An 18237-nucleotide genomic window follows, 5' to 3' on the forward strand; every position below is an offset into this window, starting at 1 on the left:
TCAATTTTGCTTCTGCAAAACATTATTGATCAAAATTTGTCACCAAAGGAGATATTAGAGAAAATTAGATAAAAACATGACAGGCAGGAGTAGAACAAGCAGCTCCCTTTAACTAGCTCTACGAGTTAAATAGTATACTTGGTCCTTTATCTTATCTCGCCTGTCCTCAGATCTTTTGATTTCCATTCATTTCAGTTATGAACAACATCCACTACCCTCAAGCAAAGAAATTTAAATATTTAAATTAGGACACAAAATGTCCTAATTGGCCAATGCTTTACACTGAGACAGTAACCACTTCCCCAGCAAGCCCTCCCACTCTCCCCAAATTCTTGCCTTTCAGGTAGAGAATGTAAGTTCTCAACTAGGGTTTTTTAGACTGCAATGTCTGGAAAATAGCAGAAGAAATTAACATAATTACTCCCCATGTGGTCGTTCACACTGGGCCCCAAGTACCTGAGGGCCACAGTCCTGATGGTTGGGCGTCAACAAGTTTTTCCAGTATGATTTACATTGCAGGCTTCCTTGAAAATGTTGTAAGGGTCCTGCAGGATAAAACGCAGGGCAGGAATTGACTCAAAATTCCTGCACATTCCTTTTTAGACTGTCCGTGTAACGGCAAAATTCCTTGAGGGTGCCATTACATGCCTGCAGTCTAAAACAAAATATTAAGATCTACCCTGTCACTGCCCTCAAAACAGTATACATCTGAACTGGTCCATATACAAGTCCAGTGGGTTTAGGCTCACTCTACTTAATTTCAACATGCAGGACAAAATCCTCACCCAAGAAATCAGTGAAAATGTACATTTCATGGTATTAATGGGAAATACAGGCTATCCCCAGGTTATGAATACTCAACTTATGGAGACCCTTACATGAGCTCCCATAAAGTACCATGTGCACAGGTGTGTTCCCACAAACAACCATTTTCTTTCTCCCTCTATTTTTAGTGCTGTTCTCCTCAGCTTTGTGTTTTTTGACTTATTACAATACTGCTGAGGTACATTTACCATTAAGCAATTTTTGTGTATTTTCCGACTTGTGTTCAAAACTAGTAAAACAGAATCCATTTGAAATCCATGTATGACCTACATTTCCCTCCTAAAGCACTCAGACCATACTTTTGTTGCTGTTTCAAAATCTTAATATCAAAATATTGTTTGAGCTTCATCACTTGTTCCAGTATGCTATCACCCAAACTTATAAATGTTGAATAAACTCTTGTGTGGCCACGCAGCACCTTAAAGAGGCAGTCATTCACAACAAAATCTGAAAGCAGAGTGGTCGACACAGAGCCATGAAGTAATTTGTAAATGATCATTTTTAAATCAAGACATTGCTTTACCCAAGAGATAAAGTAGGATGGGTGAACAGTATTGTGTGCAAATTAGGACAACGTCAGCATGGTTTTGTCTAAACTCAAGTTTACAAGGGGAAAAAAAACAAGGAAGACTAGCAAGTAAATGAGAATAGTAGGCAAGGCATGAACAAGAACTTCAGTGGCTAAGCTAAGAAGTATACTGATGTCCTTAGATTTGGTCACACTGGGAATGAACATCAAACCACTGCCAGGAAGGGAAGAGTTTAATTACATTTCTTCCTGTGCCTGCAACATTGCTTCAGATATCCCCATAGGATTGATGGCCCTCGACATGCTGTCCCCAAAAGGAAAATCTGAAAGGTACGAGTTATCACATGCATTATGGCCACTTATAACCTTCCTTTAATTCTTTGCAATCCCTCCTTCTCCAAACTGTCAGAATGCCAATGCTCAAGAATGAATGAGAATCACTGACTCAATCCATTTCCTTGTCAAATATCTGAAAATCTTTGACATCGCAATTCCAATTAGTTTTTGCTCTCAAAGTATTTTATTTGCAATGAAAGAGAATGACTACAGATTGAGTGTGATAATAAAATTAACAAAATCATATCACATGGGAGACAAAAAAGGAAGACGATTGGTCAATGCAGAGGGAACAAGGTCAAAGGAGCAAGTGGCAAGTTTAATGAACAAGCTAAAAAGCCGTGAAAGAAAATAACAGACACAAGGAGAAAATGGAAATTTGTGGATTGGGTAGACTTATGTATTGAGGGTGGGTTTGGGCAACTAATTTGCTTGTTAGTTTTACTTCAAGCTTACAACTTGATCAAATGTCTATTTTCCAGCCTCCTGAAAAAAAAGTGAACAGTTTATATTGTAGCAGCCGGTCACCGCGGAAAATGGGCCAACACTCCGGGTGGCGAGCACATCCAAGAGCCAGAAGACCGCGCAGCGGCACTGCTCCCACAGCAGGCAAACCAGCTAAGGCAGCATGGGGGGGGGGGGGGGGGGGGGTGGTGTCTGTATGTACCCCGACTGTTTAGACAGCATCTAAAGCCCAACGATGAGGATCCAGAAGCAATCCACTCAGTCACCTTGAAGCTGCCAACCTTCTGGACAAATCAGCCACATATATGGTTCAACCAGGCTAAAGCTCAGTTTTCAGATCTGGCAGATCACAGCAGAGTCCACTCAGTACTGCCACATCGAGAGTGCCTTGGACCATGACACCACAAACTGAGTGGCCAATTTCATTCAGGGGCCTTCGTCAGAAGGCACCTACACTACTTTCAGAGACTTACTCATTGAGATCTTCGGGCTCTCACGTCGTGAAAAAGGGACACATCTGCTCCACTACGACGGGCTGGGGGACAGGCCATCCAATGACCCTGATGAATGATATGCTGCCCCTCAATGGAAAGAATGAACCCTGCATAATGTTCATGCAGGCGTTTCTAGAGCAATTTCCTGAGGACGTTCAACTGCTCCTGGCGGACACCAACTTCAGTGACCGGCCCCCCCAGAAAGTCGCAGCATGAGCGGACATCCTATGGAAGCAGAAAAGAGAGTGCTCGGCATCCACAGGGCTTGTCGCTAAACCCAGACCAGCCCGCCAAAGGAACAGCAACACCACAAGGGAGGTGAGTCCAATAACCAGTGGTGCTTCTATCACCACTGATGGGCTTCCAGAGCCCGCCAATGCCAACCACTGTGCACATTCCAGAAAAATACCGGGGCCAGCTATCACTGATGACCACGGTGACTGGCCAACAAGACAGCCTCCTGTATGTAAGAGACTGTCACTCTGGTCAGCGGTTCCTCATGGACACAGGAGCAGAGGTCAGCGTCCTGCCCTCGTCGGAGCAGGAAACCAGAAACAGGCAAGTGCGCCCCACACTAAGGGGAACCAACAACAGCACGATCAGGACCTATGGCACATGCAAAGTCCAACTGTAGTTGGGTGGCAGCCTCTTCTCGTGGGCGTTCACAATGGCACCCGTGGAACAGCTGCTCCTTTGGGCAAATTTCCTGTGCACCCAGCCTGCTGGTGGACCTGAAGGGTCAGAGACTGGTTCACGCAGACTTTCCCCTTCAAGGATGCCAGGCTCCCAGCTCCCCACCTGGACTCTGCAGCAATCTACAGATGAGTACACTAAGATCCTGGCAGAGTTTCCAGCAGTGCTTAACCCCCAGTTCACTACAGAGATGCCCCAGCACGGAGTGCAGCATCACATCCTCACCCAAGGCCCACTATTCCACACACAAGCTAGACAACTTCCCCTCCAACTAGCAAAGGAAGAGTTCAAGAAGCTGGAGGAGCTTGGCATAGTACAGCAGCCGAACAGTCCATGGACTTCTCCCCTGCACATGGTGCCCAAGGCCACTGGGGATTGGAGACCGTGCGGCGACTACCGCCGCCTTAACAAAGCCACAAGGCCATATCGTTACCCCGTGCCGCACATCCAAGACTTTGCAGCCAACCTGCACAAGGCGAAGATCTTCTCAAAAGTGGACCTTGTCCAGGGATACCATCAGATCCCAATATGCCCTGTTGACATCTCCAAGAACGCCATCATCATCCCATTCGGCTTGTTTGAATTCTTGCGCATGCTGTTCAGGTTGAAGAACGTTGCGCAAACTTTCCAGCGGCTGATGGATGCAGTGGGCCAAGATGTGGATGGCACCTTTGTCTACCTAGATGACATCCTTGTGGCGAGCAAAGACAGGAAAGAACACTTGGAGCACCTCCCCACCTGTCAGAGCAAGTTTGGACTGACAATCAACCTAGCCAAATACCAGTTTGAGTTGAAGACCATCGACTTCCTGGGCCATAGAATAACCAAGGAGGGGGCCACGCCACTAACCAGCAAGGTGGAGACCATCCAGAAGTTTCTTAGGCCAAGCACGACCAGGGGATTACAGGAATTCATAGGGATGATCAACTTTTATCACAGGTTCATTCCCTCAGCTGCCAGAATCACGCGACCTTTGTTCACCCAGATGGCAGGCAAGGCAAAAGAGATAACATGGGACAAAGTGTCGGCAGAGGCCTTCGTGAAGGCTAAGAAAGCCATGGCGGACAATGCTCTTTTGGCACACCCCAGGGCAGATGCTCCAACAGGAACAGCGATTGGCGGTGTTCTGGAGTAGCAGATTGAAGAGAGTTGGCAACAGATGGCTTTCTTCAGCAAACATTTCCAGCCTCTGGAACTGAAGTACAGTGCTTTTGACAAGTTCCAGTACTTCCTCGAGGGCAGGACATTTACACCCTTTACCAACCACAAACCCTTGACTTTCGCCCTGGCCAAAATCTTGGAACCCTGGTCAGCTCACCAACAGTATCATCTGTAATACATCTCCGAGTATACCAGAGGTACAGCACGTCTTGGGCAAGGACAACATGTTGGTGGACGCACTATCCAGGCAAAACATCCACACGCTATTGAAGGGAGTGGATTTTGTGACACTAGCAAAGGTACAGCAAGAGTATGCGGAGATGGCCTAGTACAGGACAGCCATATCTGAACTAAAAATCCAGGACATCCCAATCAGCACAGATAACACCACCATCCTGTGCGACATGGGCACCAGACAGGCCAGACCTATTGTCTCAGCAGCTTGGAGACAACAGGTTTCCAATTCCATCCATGGGCTGGCTCACCCATCCATCAGGACCACAGTCTAACTGGTGGCCAGGAAATATGTGGCATGGTCTCCAGAAACAAGTCAGCGGGTGGGCGATGGTGTGCACACAGTGCCAAACAGCCATGGTACAGTGGCAAGACCCCACTATAGCACTTCAAGCCCAGGGGTTCCGCTACCTTTCACAATGGTTGACCATTTCACCAGGTTGCCAGAAGCAGTCCCGATGGCAGACACCTCCATGACCCTGATCTCCTCCTGGATGGCACAGTTCGGCATGCCCTCCCATATTACATTGGACAGAAGGACCCAATTCACCTTCAGTTTATGGTCTGACCTCACCAACCAGTGGGGCACTCAGCTACACCACACGACAGCCTACCATCCGCAATCAATGGGCTGGTGGAGATGGCACAGGGACATCAAATCTGCACTCATTGCTATACTACAGGGACCTAACTGGGTAGACGACCTACCATAGCACTGCTGGGGATCCAAACAGCACTCAAGGAGAACCTCAACACCTCTTCTGAACAAACTCATCTACGGAGCTCCTTTGATGGTTCCCCAGGGAATTCACACCACCTCCAGACAAGCAACAAGACGACACAGCAGCACTCCTCTGCAGACTACGGGAATGAATCAGCAACCTAGCCCATACTCCACCAACCAGGCATAGACAAGTGAGGATCAACATACCCAAAGACCTGCAGAACTGTGAGAATGTTTTCATTCGCAGGGCTCCACACCATCCACCGCTACAGAGGCTGTATGAGGGTCCATTCTGGGTCATACACAACGGTGCCAAGTTCAAGCTAGAGGTCTGAGGTCTTCACTATGGACAGGTTAAAGCCAGCACACCTGGACACAGCATGCCCAGTTGAGACGCCTTCACCACACAAGAGAGACAGGCCACCAAAGCCTACAGCGACATCGACTTTGGGCACCAAAGACAATACCGCCGGTTCGGGTGTGGGGGGGGTCATGTAGCGGCACACTGCCGCCGCCATCAGGCTGGCGAGAACATCCAAAAGCCAGCAGACCACATAGCGACACTGGCCCCAGCAAGCAAACCGGCAGCTACAGCAGCATAGGGGCCAGCATCCCCAACATGGCACTGACCCCATGGTACAGCCAACAGAAAGGGACAGCGCGCAAAGAAGAGATATCGTAATGTACCCGCACGCAGGAAACCCGCTATTGTTACGCAGGTGGTGACATGGGGGGGGGGTGGGGGAAACTGCAGGAACACAAATGGTATAAAAGTTGGATTTCAGCCTCAATAAACTAGAGCTATGCCTGACTCTGTGTGCGTGCGTGTCTACAATATATCACATTCATAAAACACCAATAGTGACAATGAATTAAACATTTCACTGACATTTACTTCCAGTCTACAAACTGCACAAGGGGCATGAAGGCCACATACTGCAGTAGTCAGTGATGCTGATGCCAAGGAAAATATTGATTAGCACAAGTAAAAATAGAAGTAGGGCCATAGTACATTACAGTTCAGAAACAGGCCACTTCGACCTTTCTAGTCTGTGACAAACCATTTTTTTTTTAAAAAAACATAGTCCCACTGACCGGCTCCCATAGCCCTCCATACTTCTCACATTCACGTACCTGTTCAAATTCTTAAATGTTAAAATTGAGCCCCATTCACCACTTCAGCTGACAACTCATTCCAGACTCTCATCCTCATGTTCCCCCTAAACTTTTCCCCTTTAATCCTTAAATCATGTTCTCTAGTTTGTATCTCACCTACACTGATCTACATTTAGTCTATCTCCCACATAATTCTAAATACCTCTATCAAATCTCCCCTCATTCATCTACGCTTCAGGGAATAAAGTCCTAACCTGTTTAACCTTTCCCTACAACTCAGTTCCTCAAGCCAAGGCAACATTCTCGTAAATCTTCTCTGCACCCTTTCTATCCTATTGATTTGTTTTCTGTAGTTAGGTGACAAAACTGCAAACAATACTCCAAATTTGGCCTCACCATCCCAACTCTTGTACTCAATACTTTGATTTATGAAGGCCAATATGCCAAAAGCTCTCTTTACAACCCTGTCCACCTGTGATGTCACTTTCAGGGAACTATGTATCTGTATTCCCAGATCACTCTGCTCTACTGCACTCCTCACTGCCCTACCATTTACCATGTATTGTGACGGCTCACATGCTCGTGGCAAACCAGCCCCGCTTGTACCGCCACGTGGCGGGGCAGCTGTGAGAAGATGGCGCCGTCAAGGGACCTCCTTGCCTCGTGGCTTGAACCCAGCGCGCCTCGGAGGCGTGATGACATCACTGTTCACTCTGCCCTTAAAGGGGCGCACGCGAGTTTTGAAATAAATGGTCATTGAGAACCTCCAACGTGGTGGTTGAGAGTCTCTTTCATCATAGCTACCACTACAGTATGCCCTTTCTTGGTTTATCCTTCCAAAATGCAGCACCTCACACTTGTCTGTATTAAATTGCATCTGCCATTTTTCAGCCTATTTTTTCCAGCTGGTCCAGATCCCTCTACAAGCATTGAAATCCTTCTTCAGTGTCCACAACACCTCCAATCTTAATGTCATCTGCAAACTTGTTGACCCAATTTACCACAATATATCCAGATCATTGATATAGATGACAAACAATGTTCCTAGCACCAATCCCTGAGGCACTTCACTAGTCATAAGCTTCCAGTCTGAAAATCAATCATTCTCCACTACTCTCTGGTTTCTCCCATCCAGCTATTGTCAAATCCAGTTCACTACATCACCATGAATACCTAGCATCTGAACCTCCCTGACCAACCTCCCAAGTGGAACCTTGTCAAAGGCCTTACTAACATCCATGTAGAAAACATCCACAGCCTTTCCCTCTTCAAATTTCCTGGTAACTCATCAAAAAACTCTACAAGATTGGTTAAACATGACCTACCACACACTGATTATCCCTATCAGTCCCTGGCTATCAAAATAATTGTATATCTGATGCTTTAACTTCCAATAATTTACCTATTACGGATGTCAGGTTAGCTGGCCTATAATTTCCAGGGTTACTTTTGGAGCCTTTTTTTTTAAAAAAAACACAGATCAACACAAGCTACCATCTCAAGCACCACCCTCATGGTCAACGACATTTTAAATATTTCTGCCTGAGCCCCTGTAATTTTTACACTAGCCTCCCTCAATGTCCGATAGAATGTCTTGTCAGACCCTGGGGATGTATCTGCCCTTTATTTTCTTTAAGACAGCAAGAACCTCCTCCCCTTTAATCTGTATAGGTTCCATCATCTCACTGCTTGTTTTCCTCACTTCCCACGACTCTGTGTCTGTTTCCTAAACAAATACTGATTTTAAAACAAAATTTAAGATCTTCCCATCTCTTTCAGCTCCATACAAAGCTGACCATTCTGATCTTCAAGGAGACCAATTTTGTCCCTTACTATCCTTTTGCTCTTAATATACCTGTAGAAACCTTTAAGATTTTCCTTCACATTGTGTGCCACAGCAAGCTCATGTCTTCTTTTAGCTTTCCTGATTTCTTTCTTTCTTGCTTTTTTAAAAAAATACTCAATTACCTCATTTGCTTCATGTTGCCTATACCTGCTGTACACCTCTTTCTTCTTCTGAACCCAATCCCCAAAAATCCCTCAAAAACCAAGGTTCCTTATGCCTACTAACATTACTTTTAATCCTGACTGGAACATACAAACTCTGTTCTCTCAAAATTTCACCATTGAAGATCTTCCACATATCTCACAAATCCTTGCCCAGAAACAACATCCCAATTCACTTATTTATTTTGTCAAAATTGGCCTTTATCCAATCTAGAATCTCAACCCGAGACCCAGATCTATCCTTCTCTGTAATTAACTAGAAACTAATGGCATTATGATCACTGGACTTAAACTGCTCTCCTACACATAATTGTCATCTGTCCTGTCTCTTTCCCAAATAGGAGACCAGTATTGCACTCTAAGATGGTACCTATAGATATATACATATTTTATTTTTTTTTTGACCCAGATAAACTTTCCTGAACACATTTGACAAGGTGCCATCTATCCCTTCTACAGTATGGGAGTCTCAGTCAATATGTGGAAAATTAAAATCTCCAACTATCACAACCTTATGTTTGCTCCCGCTGTCTGCTATCTCCCTATAGATTTACTCCTCCAATTCTCAATGACTATTGGGTGGTCTATAATACAATCCCATGAGCATAGACATACTTTACTTGTTCCTCAGCTCCACCATAAAGCCTCAGAGGACTAGCCCTCTGGTCTATCCTGTCTGAGCACAGCTGTGATATTTTCCTTGAAGAGCAATGCAGCCATTCCCCCTTTCATCCCACCCAATTCTATCATGTCTGAAGCGACAGAAGTCCAGAACATTGAGCTTCCAGTCCTGCCCCAAGTTTCACTAATGGCCCTTTCAATTTTTTAAATATAATTAAATTTAAAAACAGATTTATGCTTCTCAGCCTCTACAGGCACCAACATATAAACAGAGGCACAAGACGACATTTTATTCTAGGTCTACTTCAACTAAGAGCACTCAACTCAATTATGGATCTAGTCATTAGAAAGAATATGTAGAATAAATTGTGTGCAGAAGAGTTTCCTAAAATGAAGCAAAGGATAACAATTACATTTTTTTTAAATAATCTGGAGTACTTGAAGATATTTAGTTTATAAGAGCAGAGCAAAAAACAGACAAGTGTTAAAATCATGAACTGCTTATGCAGGCAAAATGCTTTCCAATACATAAAGGTTGGAAATTAAAGAGAGCACAAAGGGAATTAGTTTGATAACCTGAGAAATAAACTTTCTAATAATGAATGGTTGGGTTTCAAAATACATCTTTTAATAGGGCAGTAAACTGTTTCAATGGTAACCATAAAAATTGAAGGAGTTAAGTTGAAAGGGAAATATGAGGAAACAACAAGAAATTGAAACTGTTGTAGAGGGTTAAAAAGCTGTCAAAAGTTGAAAACCACGTCTAAAAATACTGGACCTAACCAGTGGGTCTAGCAGAATCCTTGAGGGGTGTATTGAGGGGGCAGGGAAGAGAGAACTAGGGTTGCATTACAAACGGATGTATCACAACAAGGCAGTTCTGATAATTATATTGGGCCTAGTATGGAGACAAGATTGAAGCAAACATCCAAAATGTCCAAATACCCAAATCACAGTCAGGCTATGACAAATATGGAGAATTTATGCAATAGAAAACTGGAACCTCAGAATCATTTTTGTGAATAAAATGCAAGGTGTTCAGCAGTTCAGTGACCCAATCTGCACTTGGTTTCACCATAAAAGAGGAGACCACATAGAGAAGATGAGCTGAGGCGTGGCAAATGGAATTTAACTTGAGGTGTTGCACTTTGCCAAGTCAAACTAGGGCACTGCAAATGGCAGGGCCTTAACTCTAAGGCCTAAAAGTAGCAACATGGCAGATAGGGTAGGTAAAGGTAGTGTTTGGCAAGTTTGCCTTCACTGGACAGGGCACAAAGTACAAAAGTTGGGAACCCCTGATTCAGCTGCACAGTGTGTTGTGACCACTCTTGGAGAACTGTGCGCCATTCTGGTCACATGGCCATTGGAAGGGATACAGAGAAGATTCACCAGGATGTTGCCAGGACCAGAGGGCTTGATTTATAGGGAGAAGTTGGATTTTGATAGGTTCAGTCTTTATTCACAGAACGAAGGAGACAGCGGTTTATAAAGTCACAAGACAAATGGATAAAGTCAATGTTCACAGTCCATTTCCCCAAGTAGATGATTGTAGAGGGCATATGTTTAAGGTGATAGGGGAATGATTTAAGGGAGAGCAGGAGGGCAACTTTTTCCACTCAGAGGGTGATCCATATCTGGGGAAAAAACTATCAGAGGAAATTTGAGAGGCAGGTCTAATTGCAATATTCATGTCTATCCAATATCTTTTGAATGTTAAGTTTTTAGAAGCATACAAATCAAACAGAAAACTAGAGAAGCCTGGAATGCCAAAGTTGGGTTGAAGGGCCTGCTTCATACCAGATAACTAGGACTGTAATGAAATCAACAAATGTATGCCAAAATTGGAAATGCAGTTTGCTGTTTCATCTGCAAGATGGGAGTGAAAAGGCAAGAGAAGCTGCACGTCCTGCAGTTGCACAGGAAGGAATTGGAAAAAGGAGATTCACTGTTTGTGAAGAGTGACCCAGGGATCATGAAAAGAATGCTGTAAAAGAGTGTGGGGAGAGGGAACAGAGCGGGGCAGCACTGCCTGAAAATGGAACAAGCTTAAAAGCCCTCCGCAAGAGACATGCAGACTATGGACCAAACTGATTTCTGTGTTGTGTTCTTCTCTTATTCACTGACAGGTTTATATCCCATTAACAAATCAAGAACTTGGCACTTCTAAAGATAAAACAAAATTTTGAGATTTAATAGAGAAGTCAAATTCTTTTGTTCATACAAAGGATGCGATGAAAGGAAGTATCTGTGGCCCAGGTTGTGGTGGCAAGTTGTTTCCTTGAACTGCTGAAAAACTTTTAGAAAACACGTTCTGAGAGAACTTGAGAATGAAATTTCAGGTAGTAATGAGGAAAAAAAGCTTCTTTCCTTGTGAATAGGCTGATCAATGTTGAAGGACCCATGGCTAGTTCTACCTACCCGCATGCTATGGTGATGCCGTTGAGAGCAGATCTCGCTTGCACAAGAGACTGGAATGGAGCGTTTGCCAAAATGATTGTGAAGGTGCAACAGAACCAAGCTATTGAAAGAAACACGAAAGTCTGCAGACGCTGAGATTGTAGTAAAAATGCAATGCTGGAGGAACTTTACCTCCATAGGAGGTAAAAATGCATTCTGACATTTTTGGCAGGAGCCCTTACTCAGGCCCAGGATATCAGAAATACATCTTTACTTCCTATGGACGCTGCAAGACCTGCTGCATTTCTATGCTTGTACCAAGCTTTTTTTTTTATAAATATAATTTATTTAATTGTTTCCATCATTACAGGAAAAAATGAAAAACATTAATCAAATATCCATAGTCAAATGATACAAAAAAAAGTACTTTTATATTTTTTCTCCCCATCCCAACCAAAAGTAAAGGGAAAGAAAAGAAAGAAATGCCTACCATTTAATATACAATCATATTAACATAGACAATCATTAATTATTTTTAAAATTACTAATTAAGACGAGCGGATAAGATAGAAGAGGAGGACAGAAAATTATCCATAAAATCCATATATGGTTTCCAAATACTATAAAAATTTTAAACTAGATTCCTTAAACTATACGTACCAAGCTATTGTTTGAGTGGTCACTGGAACTGATTTCTAATTTAGACATTGGACACTAGAAGCCTCACAACAAAGATGAGGAATAACACTGCCAAAATCCAGTCCAGCCTTGAACCTTTTTTAATTATATTTGTGCTATTTTACTGAAATATATTTGATACAATCATTTGTAAGGCTCTTTCAGAGTGCAGTTAACTCAACTGCAAACTTATTACATATTAATTACTTCAAGTATATCAAACCAATATAGGGAGATACTTCGTAGGGACCAGATTTTTGTTAAGGGTTGAAAGTTCCAAACAAAATAGGAAGTTTCAGAAATTAACCTTCAATTAAGCTTCTCTTGAGAACAAGGTCAGACTGAAACATTGCTGCTATTTCAGTGGGGGGAAAAATTAACCATTCAAGAAAGCAATGATCTTTAATGGAATTGTTTCTTAACATAACATATAACATAACAATTACAGCACGGAAACAGGCCATTAGGCCCTTCTAGTCCGCACCGAACCAAACACCCCTTTCTAGTCCCACCTCTCTGCACAATGCCCATAACCCTCCATCTTCTTCTCATCCATAGACCTGTCCAACCTTTTCTTAAATAATACAATCGACTCCGCCGCCACTATTTCTCCCGGAAGCTCATTCCACACGGCTACCACTCTCTGAGTCAAGACGTTCCCCCTCATGTTACCTCTAAACCTCTGCCCCTTAATTCTTAACTCATGTCCTCTTGTTTTAATCTTTCCTCCTCTTAACGGAAATAGTCTATCCACATCCACTCTGTCTATCCCTTTCATAATCTTAAATACTTCTATCAAATCCCCTCTCAACCTTCTACGCTCCAAAGAATAAAGACCTAATCTGTCCAATCTCTCCCTATACTCTAGATGCTTAAACCCAGGTAACATTCTGGTCAACCTTCTCTGCACTCTCTCCACTCTGTTTATATCCTTCCTATAATTAGGCGACCAGAACTGCACACAGAACTCTAAATGAGGCCGCACCAACGTCTTATACAATCTCAACATCACCTCCCAACTTCTATATTCCATGCAATGATTGATAAAGGCCAGCATACTAAAAGCCTTCTTCACCATGCTATGTGCAGAGGCACCTCCCTCCGCTAGACAAATTTCACATTGATCTCACTTTTACAAATCTCCTCTTTTTACTCATCTGACCCATTTTTACTTCAATATTTCCATAAAATGATGCATTTTAAGTCAACACATCCAAAAACCAAAATAAATTCATGCATTTTCTCCTTAAAGTAACTTTTTAAAACCCTTAAAAGTAACATCTTTTTTCTTACTCCTATTTGAATCACTGACTCTCTGAACTGAAAGTAGAACATATTTGAGATGATGAAAATCTGGCATTTACATGCTCTATCCAGTAGAGTTGACAGCAGATGATTTACGCATTATTGGTTTCAGTGAGAATGCTAGCATTAATAGGGTAATCTTCTCATTTGATTTTCGGGATATTCTAGAGACATTCATTGGTGGCACCTCACCAAACAAAATATCAAGAAATCACTCAGGTTTCACAATTCCATTGTACTCCTGGATTTTGATTTCCTTTGGCAGGTCACAACATAAAAATGCCAATTATGTATCCAGAGGAAGCACTCACCCATTGAATCCCATGTGAATTTGATGTTAGCACTTTGAGAAAGAAGACTACCAAAGCTTCAATTGGGTCCAAGATCAATGTCTCGATAATGATTTGTGACAGAACATGTGCAAATTCTGATGCATAGTGACAGAACATCTTGGTCTTCACAAGTGAGAATCCCAAGCTACATGTGCAAAAAGAACCAATGCAAACAAAGGTCACCATCAATACACAGAAGGATGGTCAACCTGTTGAAGATCAGTAGAGCATGCATAGTCTGACTTCACCAATTGCAAAAATTAATGCTATATAGATGAAGAATCAAGGCTGGGAAAATAACACCAGATTTTTTTAATCCCAATTTGTACATTGAATTAATCTGTGATATCCATCTCTGAGGGAGTCGTCAGAACATCATTCAAGAGGGTGAACCCTCGCAAGGAGTCAGGCCCTGACTGTGTACCTGGCAGGGTACTGAAAATACGTGCCAACCAACTAACCAAAGTGTTCAAGGACATTTTCAACCTCTCATTGTTGCAGTAAAAGGTTCCCACCTGCTTCAAAAAGGCATCCCGGTACCCAATAAAAGTAGTGCGAGCTGCCTCCATGACTACCACCAAGAAGCACCAACTTCCACTGTGATTAAATGCTCTGAGAGGCTGGTCATGGCCAGAATTAACACATACATAAGCAAACATCGGGACCCAATGAAATTTGCCTACCATCACAATCACTCCACTCAGCTCTGGATCACCTCAAAAACAGCAATGCATACATATGGCTGCTCTTCATCACTACAGCTTGGCCTTCAATACCATTATTCCCTCAGTCCTGCTCAACAAGCTATGAACTCTAGGCCTCTGTACTCCCCTCTGCTACTGGATCCTTGACTTTCATCAGAAGACCAGTCAGTCCAATGACTTTGTGGCCAGGCACAATACCAATGTTACCTACAAGTTTGCCGATAACACGACAGTTGTCGGCAGAATCACAAACAGCAAGGAGGAAGGGAGATAGATCAGCTCGGTGAATGGTGTAACAACAACCATCTTGTGCTCAACGTCAACAAAATCAAGGAGATGATTGTGAACTTCAGGAGAAAGTCAGAGGAACACGAACCAGTCCTCATCGAAGGCTCAGTGGTGGAGTCAAGAACTTCAAATTCCTGGGTGTCAACATCTCCGAGGATCTGTCCCGGATGCTCCCCGTTGATGCAATCACAAAGGCGGCTCACCCGCGGCTACACTTTGTATGTCACCAAAGACTCTACAGGTGTACTGTGGAGAGCATGCTGACAGGTTGCATCACTGCCTGGTATGGAGGCCCCAACTCTCAGGCCAACTCCAGAGGGTTGTTAACTCAGCCTGCGACATCACATACACCAGACTTCATTCCACCAAGGACATCTACATGAGGTGGTGTCTTAAAGAAGCAGCCTCTATCCTCACCACCCAGGCCATGCCCTCTTCACTTTGCTACCATCAGGGCAAAGGTATAGGAGCCTAAAGACGAGCACTCAACAGCACAAGGACAGCTTCTTCCCCACTGCCATCAGATTCTTGAATAATTCATGAACCACAGGCATTGTCTTACTTTTCATGCACTTTTTAAAAATATATAGTAATGTTGCAAGATTATTATAATATGAATGTTTTCCCCATGATGCTGCAGCAAAAGCACCGAATTTCATGACAATAAATTCTGATTCCAATCAATACAGAGAATGGTGCAGACAACTAATGAGGAAAAAAAAACATTCATACTTTCATCTATTTTAAGCATTCATATTTAGCCAGTACAAAGTTAGTTTTTCTGTAGAATAGTCTGAACCTGCATGGAAATTCCAGGGGTCATAAGCAAGACATTTTCCTACCTTCAATAATCCCTTGATAGCATTAGCACTCCAATTTATCGCCTTAAAGATTGTCACAAATGGCTCCAACAAATCATGAAAATCGAAATATTTTTTTCATCAGATTCAGTGCATTAGAAAAATAAAGGCTGTGGCAAGATTGCAAAACTATGAGGTTGGAAAAAGAAAAACCACACTCCTGGGTCAACTTGAAAACTTAGCTTTAATTACAATTTGATACACCATAATTGCTCACTTACCCTCCAACAAGAAAGCATCACTCCCATCTTGGTTCACTGGTTTGGATACCAGGATGCATCAAGAACTGTAAACCTGTAAAATTGGCAGATTCGTCTATGAAAATACAGTTCAGTTTTAGCCACCTCATCCTGAAAATTATTTTGAAAAGTGCTGTAAATTAAAACCAAGATAAGACGTGCCTATTAATCCAGTATTTTCATTGCATTCACGAATTTGTGCAGCTGCTCTTTTTAAAATTTCAATTAAGTGTTCAGGGGTGGAGGGGGGGGAGGCACAACAGGCCATGTCATAGAGAGAGAGAGATATAGAAATGTATTATTGTGGTGTGGATTGAGGGATCACCTGCTCTCTGGGAAAGAAGTCGTGCAATTGCAGGAAGGAACCGAGAATTTTATAACTTTGCTTCCAGATAACCTCAAGTTAACTGCTAAAATTGCACCTTGCATGCAGGAAAGCTGCTTGCACACACGCAAGCCGGACCCAAAGGCAATGGCTTTGAAATGGAAAGCCGCTGCAGGTCGCGAGGCTCGTGCACTCTATCCCAGGGATCCGGGCCCAGCCAGTCTGCAGTCGCCAGCGCCAGCCCTTCTGGTCGCGTCCACCAGCGTGAACACCGGCCCGAGGGATGCCTCTCCGCTCAGGCCTAGCCGCCCGCCCTCCCTCCCTCGTCTCGGTTCTCAAGCCCCCAGGCCGCAGGAGACCCGCCGCGGTCCCATTCATCCGGCCGACGCGCTCACCTCCGCGGGCCGACGCGCCTCCTCCACGGCCGGCCGGGCCAGCCAGAACGCCGGTGACCTTTCACCCGCACGCTCTTACCACGTGACGCATTCGGGCTGCGAGCGAGTCGCACAAAGCGCCGCGGTGAAGGAGGGTCAGGCGCTCCTGCAGAACCGAGATCAATTAAAGAGAGAATTCCCCTCGTCCGAGCGTTGCCCTTTTCACGGGTTGCAAAGTTCAACCTGCAATAGTTCCTTGAATATTGTTTCAAAATAGCAATTTCGCCACTGGCCTGAAATAAAAGCAAGTTCCTCAAATTCTGTGCAGTTGCAGGAATTCTGCCCTTTCCTTCTGCTGCTTGGATGCATTCGAGGGTGTTATTTCCGCGACGTTGAACGAATCGGTGGAAAGCCTTGATCGTTGCACTTCTTCCAACGCTGACCACGGGATAGTCGACTTTAATGTATTCTCCGCACCACAGCAAACGTTTGCCCATTTTCATGTAAAGTTCACAAAATTATTGTTTCTTGGCTTCAATAGGAATGAAAAAAAAACCCCCACAAGATTGGCTGTTATTCCCGCTCTAGCGGTGTTGCGTTTGAATGGATAAGTTTCGCGCAAATGTGTTCCTGATGACAGCGCCTAAAGGTTTCATTTTACATTAGAAAGAGGAAAACTGGCAGGCATTTAAACATTGGTCTTCAAATTTAAACATCAGTCTTCAAATTTAAACATTCGTCTTCAAATGTAAACATTTGTCTTCAAATTTAAACATTCGTCTTCAAATTCAAACATCTGTCTTCAAATTTAAACATCTGTCTTCAAATTTAAACATTTGTCTTCAAATTAATTGCAATTATCGAATCCACTGGGTGCTCATTGTTCTCTTATTTTAGCAACGTTTGAGAAGAAAGTTTTCTCTCAAACATTGAATTTCTCAATAAATGCCTATTTATGCTTATCCACAATAAGGCAACTTATCTTCAGCCAAAAGCTCCATTGATAAATCATTGAGTTGTTCAATTGTGGAAGAAAACAGCTTGGAAACTTTTGACCCAAACTCTCTTGAATGATCTTGAAATATATTTTAAGTTCCCACGCGCTTCCTTGTCAAGTGAAGTGAAGAGTCCAAGGTGGAGCATGAGATTGGAGGCCAAAATTGAGGAGTGCACCCAAAGAGCGAAGATCAGGGGACCTGGATTCCTTATCATTGTGGATGATAGTAACAATTTGTTCACGATATTTGGAACTCCAGTTCACTTTAAAGGACATTTTGAGGAATTATTTATTATAGGCAATAAAGTGGAATATTTTGTGAAGGAAACTTGCAGTAGGATTAAATAAGTCACTGGAAATATGTCATTCAATGCAATTAGGTCCTTTGATAACTGACGACATTATGTTAACGAAATCTGCTCAAAGAATATAATTCATTTTGAAACGAACCCGTAATTTGCTTAATTAATGGATGAGGCATTTGTTTGCTTTGTTAAATAAGCTTGCCATCCAAGAAAAACTAGAGAGAACAT

At 43.3% G+C, this 18237-nt stretch overlaps 1 protein-coding gene across 3 annotated transcripts in view; it reads right to left on the bottom strand.

Annotated features, from left to right (window-relative positions):
* The window catches only part of LOC138762200 (endoplasmic reticulum junction formation protein lunapark-like), a 122417-nt gene extending 105482 nt beyond the window's left edge, over positions 1 to 16935 (bottom strand). For 2 of the 3 annotated variants that reach the window (XM_069935798.1, XM_069935795.1), the window contains exons 1-2: positions 16729 to 16814; positions 15991 to 16063 (exon numbers count right to left, since the gene is read on the bottom strand). In XM_069935798.1, coding sequence (XP_069791899.1) covers positions 15991 to 16017 — 27 coding nt within the window. In that variant the 5' untranslated portion in view covers positions 16018 to 16063; positions 16729 to 16814. Of the gene's footprint in view, positions 1 to 15990; positions 16064 to 16728 lie in introns of all 3 variants that reach the window. The other variant, XM_069935797.1, reaches the window with a different exon arrangement.
* Between the last annotated feature and the right edge of the window lie 1302 nt (positions 16936 to 18237).

The sequence above is a fragment of the Narcine bancroftii genome, chromosome 4 (genome assembly GCF_036971445.1).
Source record: "Narcine bancroftii isolate sNarBan1 chromosome 4, sNarBan1.hap1, whole genome shotgun sequence".
NCBI classification, from domain to species: Eukaryota; Metazoa; Chordata; class Chondrichthyes; order Torpediniformes; family Narcinidae; genus Narcine; species Narcine bancroftii.